Source organism: Salmo salar, chromosome 16 (genome assembly GCF_965601325.2).
Source record: "Salmo salar chromosome 16, fSalSal1, whole genome shotgun sequence".
NCBI classification, from domain to species: domain Eukaryota; kingdom Metazoa; phylum Chordata; class Actinopteri; order Salmoniformes; family Salmonidae; genus Salmo; species Salmo salar.
Window position 1 is genome coordinate 57623364 of NC_138306.1, and position 6637 is coordinate 57630000.

The 6637-nt window shown below is 47.2% G+C and overlaps 1 protein-coding gene across 1 annotated transcript in view; it reads left to right on the plus strand.

The window, feature by feature from the left end:
- Positions 1-366: 366 nt before the first annotated feature.
- LOC106591579 (angiomotin-like 2a) overlaps positions 367-6637 on the plus strand; it is a 15535-nt gene continuing 9264 nt past the window's right edge. The window contains exons 1-4 of the mRNA XM_014182794.3: positions 367-579; positions 2066-2928; positions 3091-3277; positions 6332-6476. Coding sequence (XP_014038269.3) covers positions 2135-2928; positions 3091-3277; positions 6332-6476 — 1126 coding nt within the window. The 5' untranslated portion in view covers positions 367-579; positions 2066-2134. The remainder of the gene's footprint in view (positions 580-2065; positions 2929-3090; positions 3278-6331; positions 6477-6637) is intronic.

Below are 6637 nucleotides of genomic sequence, written 5' to 3' on the forward strand. Positions count from 1 at the left end.
CACAATAGCGCTAGTCACAGCATGCTATATAGCTAATTACTCCCATCTCCCCAACTGCTAACAACAACAAAACGCTTTACATTACACAGGCAGGTCTCTCTCTCTCTCTCTCTCTCTCTCTCTGCTATGTGCACGGTGCTGCTCCGCTCCGTTCTGCTCTGCAGTTTCCGATTCTACTTGCCCTGGCCACCCCACCCCCCCCCCCCCCCCCCCCACCCCCTTTCCCTCTGTGCACTTTGCGCTTTGCTCTGCGGTTCTGCTTTTCATCCCTGGGGGGGGGGGGGGACTTGGAGTTCTCTCATTCCAATCATTCCATTCTCAGGGAACAATCGGCCCTCAGTTATTTAATAGCAGCGCGATCTCTCGCACACGGCTCATTCTGTTGTGAGGTCTTCTCAGACGCACACCGTAGCAGCGCTCTCCTCTCTCTCTCTCTCTCTCTCTCTCTCTCAGAGCAACAAATACTCTACATAATTTGCAGTTCCACTAAATTGTATTAGGATTATTATTTTTCGTCAGCAAGAAATAGAAACAATATACGCCGTGAACAACTTGCTTCCGCGGTGAGAATGTAAATTGGTAAGAATTTAATTTAGCTGGTTTTTGGAATGAGTTGCTTTTACGCATGGTGGATAGGTCTTCCAGAGTAGTATTATAGGCGAAAATTCGGGTTTGTTCCTTTTAACTTGATTTGTTATAATAATGTTATAATAATTGTCTTTTAATTCCTTGTTACATATATTTTTATACTTTCATTTAAATGTTGGGAAGTCGGCTTTGGTCTGTGATCAAGTCGGAGACTTTATCTGCACTTTATTGACAGTGAGTTTAAATAGTTTTATTGGGTTATATGTTTTATTTTCCTAGTTGAGACTGGAATGTTATCAGATATGTGAAAGTCTAGCCTGTGCTCTACCCAGGCTATGTTTGTTGACTGTAGAGTTTCTAGTATTTAGGCTCATGTATACAGTAGGCCAGCGTTATCCACACTGTTTAGATTGTAGAGTAAACATACATTTTGTCTTTTAACAAAACCTCAATGAATGTGTGGCCTACATTTGGTCTCTGTCATACTACTGTATGTGCACATCTTGGAAAGACCAAATAATTTGTCAAAAAAACTAAAAACCCCAGGTCAAATCAGGCAATTATATGGAATCTGAACAGAATATGAAAGGAAACTGTGTAGCTGGTAGCAGGAAATGACTCAGTATAATGATATCCAATAACTAAAATAAACATGTTATTTTTTTCTTCAATACTTAAGGGTTTTGGCCTTTTTTTTCAAAATATATATATATATATTTAATTTTATTTTACCTGACTAGGCAAGTCAGTTAAAGAACAAATTCTTATTTTACAATGACGGCCTACCGGGGAACAGTGGGTTAACTGGCTTGTTCAGGGGGCAGAACGACAGATTTGTACCTTGTCAGGTCGGGGATTTAAACTTGCAACCTTTCGGTTACTAGTCCAAACGCTCTAACCACTAGGCTACTCTGCCGCCCCATAATACCTAGTAATATGTCTTGACAAGCTAATATAGGCCTATGCTATAGTTTACAGTGTGTGGTATGTTTGCATTTACATGCTGAAGTAAATTCTACTTAATTATAATAGACTACCCTGAACTGAATGCAGATAGAATCTATACTGAGTATCATGTACTAGAGTCCTAGCTCGTACTTTAAAAAAATGAACAGCAAAAGCCCAGAGGGGAATGTTGCAGGGGTTGTATTTGTGCACTAACTTGGTGTTACTATGGGAATAGGGGTGGCAGGTAGTCTAGTGGTTAGAGCGTTGGACCAGTAACCGGAAGGTTGCAAGATTGAATCCCCGAGCTGACGAGGTACAAATCTGTCGTTCTGCCCCCTGAACAAGGCAGTTAACCCACTGTTCCCCAGTAGGCCGTCATTGTAAAATAAGAATTTGTTCTTAACTGACTTAGCCTAGTTAAATAACAAGTCTTAATTATAACGGCATTATAAGGCTTTATGTTAAATGCTTCCAAATGTATTAGCTAGTTACTTGATTGAGCTAATTCTCTTATTTATCCTCTATATAGATCTGTGGTTTATTAAGAATCCCAAAACATCCAACTCTTCAACACTTATATATTCTCTGATTGACTGAGATGAGAACTGCTGAGGAGTCTTCTAGCACGGTCCTGCACCGTCTAATCCAGGAGCACCTCCGTTACGGGAACCCCACAGACACCACTACCCTCCTGGCCATTCAGCAGCAGGCCATCCAGCAGCAGGCCATCCAGCAGCAGGCCATCCAGCAGCAGGCCATCCAGAAGCAGGCCCTGCGTGGAGGCAGCAACAGCAGCAGCGGAGGAGGAGGAGGTACCGGATCACCCCGCTCCTCCCTGGAGAGCCTGACCCAGGAGGAGTCCCAGTTCATCCACATGTCCACCAGACAGGATCCCCAGGGTCAGGAATACAACCACTTTGAGAGTGACTCTGTGTGTCATCTCTACCAGCTTCACAGACACGGAGAGGAGTTACCCACCTATGAGGAAGCCAAGGCCCACTCTCAGTACCTGGCCACGGTAGGGGCCCACCAGGGTCAGCGTCAGCTTGGTCTGAGACCTGAGATGATGGATCACCGGGGAGACGGCCAGTGGGACCTGAAACGGAAGCACGCCCGGACTCTCAGTGAACGTCTCATACAGCTCTCCCTGGAGAGATCAAGTGGAAACATTCAACCTCTCAGTTCCTCTTACAGTTACCCTCAACTGTCTAATGGCCACTCTGGGCCTGTTGAACACCAGGGGCCAGAGTTTCTTCAGTATCCTGATCAGAGGGGACCTCCCCCGGACTACCCCTTCCTGGTTAGGCCTCCTGGATACATGCTCGGCCACTCACAGGAGACACACGGACAATTCCACCAGGAACCTCCTCCCTCATTCCAATCACAGCACAGGTAAATATGACACACATATACCATATTATGGGTGCCAGACCAGTAATGAAACCCCGTTTTCTATACGGGATGAATATAGCTTATATCCCAGTGACCCTATGTGTTTACAACCAAGATTTTGTGAACGATACCATTTGATATTAATGAGCACCCTCTCCTCAGGTACATACATTCCCAGCCCCAGGCTGAGATCGTTCGACACAGTGTCCACTATGATCCAGAGGTCTACATGAGCCACAGCAACCCCAGTACTCACAACAACACTGCCCAAATGGACCTGTTGAGGGAGAATGAGAGACTAAGGAAAGAGTTGGAGGTGTACAGCGAGAAGGCTGCTAGACTTCAGAAGGTGAGAGAGAGGAGACTCCTTGGTTAGGATGCCTTTTGGAATGCATCGTTGAGGTCCTTATATATATATATATTTATTTTTATTTTTGATTTAACCTTTATTTAACTAGGCAAGTCAGTTAAGAACAAATTATTATTTACGATGACGGCCTCGCATCTGTCTTGTCCAAGGGTGGAATGACAGATTGTTTTACCTTGTCAGCTCGAGGATTCAATCTAGCAACCTTCCAGTTACTAACCCAACGCTCTAACCACTAGGCTACCCTGCCGCCCCATTTAACTTATACACTCATTATCATTCACATTTGACATGTACATTTTAGTCATTTATCTGTTTTCCCTGGTGGAAACACAGTATCTCCCTTGTGATCAAAGCATTCCAACCGTCTAATTTCCCTTTAGGTTTGACGCTTGAGTCACTCTGTCCCTGCTGTCTTTATGACCCTTCATTATACTGTTCGTTAAGTGGTCCGTGTTTAAGAAGATCAGAGAGGCAGCTAGACTCGTCACCTGTAGAGAGAGAGAGAGATCACTCATTTTGACATGTACATTTGAGTCATTTAGCAGACGCTGTTATCTAGAGTGACTTACAGTTAGTGCATTTATCTTAAGCTAGCTATGTGGGACAACCACATATCTCAGTCATAGTAAGTACACTTTTCTTCAATAAAGCAGCTATCAGCAAAATGAGAGCTTGAAAGAGGAGGGGGTGAGGGGTGGGTGCTGTGGAATTATTTAAGATACTTATTGAAGAGGTAGGGTTTCAGATGTTTTAGGAAGATGGGCAGGGACTCTGCTGTCCTAGCTTCAGAGGTAGGCTGGTTCGACCATTGAGGTGCCAGGAGAGAGAAGAGCTTGGACTGGGCTGAGCGGGAACTGCCTTCCCGTAGGGGAGGGAGGGCCAAGAGACCAGAGGTGGTAGAACGGAGTGCTCAGGTTGGGGTGTAGGGTTTGATCATAGCCTGAAGGTAGGGAGGGGCAGTTCCTCTTGCTGCTCCGTAGGTAAGCACCATGGTCTGGTAGTGGATGCGAGCGGAGGAACGGGTGACATGGGAGAACTTGGGAAGGTTGAAAACCAGGAGGGCTTGCAGCATTCTGGATAAATTGCAGGGGTTTGATGGCACAAGCACGTAGTCCAGCCCATCACTGAGTTGCAGTAGTCCAGACGTGAGCTGACAAGTGCTTGGATTAGGACCTGCACCACTTCCTGTATGAGGTAGGGTCGTACTCTACGGACGTTGTAGAGCGTGAACCTGCGGGAGTGAGTCACCGCTTTGATGTTTGCGGAGGGACGACAGGGTGTCGTCCAGGGTCAAGCCAAGGTTCTTGGCGCTCTAGGAGGGGGGACACTGTGGAGTTGTCAACCGTGACGGAGGGGTCTGAGCGGACAGGCCTTCCCCAGGAGAAAGAGCAGTTCTGTCTTGTCAAGGTTGAGCCACCTGGGTGTTAGAAGAGGGGAAGGAGAAAAGGAGTGGAGTGTCATCCTCATAGAAGTGACAGTAGAGACCATGTGATGATATTTCAGAGCCGAGTGCCTTGGTGTATAGAGAGAAGTGGAGAGGGCGGGGAGCCTCCCTGACTCAGAGAAGAGCAGTCTTGGTTGAGTGACCCGTCTTGAAGACTAACTTGTTTGGGTCATGAAGATTGTTCTGAGAGAGATAGCAAGAGAGTTATATCAAAAACAGCATGGTCAAGCTCATAGTACCCTTGAAAGACTGAGTCACTGCATCCTGTTCGTAGCAGCCTATCTGCTTGTAATATAGTTTGTGACAGTAATAGTTATGAGTAAACTATAATTTCATTATATTAGCATTAATAGGTTTATTTCTAAGCCCTGTTGGCACACAAAGGTTGTAGAGGTAGGTAGAGAAGTATAAAGTGTGTGTGTGTGTGTGTGTGTGTGTGTGTGTGTGTGTGTGTGTGTGTGTGTGTGTGTGTGTGTGTGTGTGTGTGTGTGTGTGTGTGTGTGTGTGTGTCATTGCTGCATATCAGTGAGATTAGCCCTCTAGCTGTGCTGTAGCCGGAATGTGCACAGTGGATGGATCAGAGGGACATTCATTTCTAGTGACAGAGACGTGTTCACAGGCTCTTTTAGTGACAGAGACGTGTTCACAGGCTCTTTTAGTGACATAGACATGTTGTGACCACCTCCTGCTCCTCCACCTCCTGCTCCTCCACCCCCTGCTCCTCCACCTCCTGCTCCTCCACCACCTGCTCCTCCACTACCTGCTCCTCCACCTCCTGCTCCTCCCCCTCCTGCTCCTCCACCTCCTGCTCCTCCACCTCCTGCTCCTCCACCTGCTGCTCCTCTACAACCTGCTCCTCCACTCCTGCTCCTCCACCTCCTGCTCCTCTACCTGCTGCTCCTCCACCACCTGCTCCTCCACTACCTGCTCCTCCACCTCCTGCTCCTACACCTCCTGCTCCTCTACCACCTGCTCCTCCCCCTCCTGCTCCTCCACCTCCTGCTCCTCCCCCTCCTGCTCCTCCACCTCCTGCTCCTCCACCTCCTGCTCCTCCACCTGCTGCTCCTCTACAACCTGCTCCTCCACTCCTGCTCCTCCACCTCCTGCTCCTCTACCTGCTGCTCCTCTACCTTCTGCTCCTCCCCCTCCTGCTCCTCCCCCTCCTGCTTCTCCACCCCCTGCTCCTCTACCTGCTGCTCCTCTACAACCTGCTCCTCCACTTCCTGCTCCTCCACCCCCTGCTCCTCTACCTGCTGCTCCTCTACCTTCTGCTCCTCCCCCTCCTGCTCCTCCCCCACCTGCCCCTCCACCTGCTGCTCCTCCACCTCCTGCTCCTCCTCCACATGTCTCATTTATTCAGTATCCCAGTCTTGTGAGACCATTGATATCTTGATTGTAAATCACCCCTCAAATAGTTTTGTTAATTGTCACTTTTCCACTGTCTGAGTTTTCACCAGTGTTTTATTGTCACTTTTCCAATGTCGACTTTTGTGTTTCCACCTCAAAAAGTGACCACTGTTGGGGATGAGCTGGGTTTTAAGCTAGAGACCCTCATACTGACAGTATCCTCCTCTTGTGTTTCCTTCCAGCTGGAAGTAGAGATCCAGAGGATATCTGAGGCCTACGAGACCCTGATGAAGGGCTCAGCCAAGCGAGAGACCCTGGAGAAAACCATGAGGAACAAACTGGAGTCAGAGATCAAGAGACTACACGACTTCAACAGAGACCTCAGACGTAAGGCTACAAGCAGCTAGATGCTAATGCTAACACAGCACAGTCATTTCAAATAATCAATCTGGTATTTTTTTTTTATGGACTTACTTGCATAAATAAAGGTTAAATAAAGCAAAACTAAAGACTGCAGTGGGCTAAATCAGGGTTTCTTTCTTAAACAA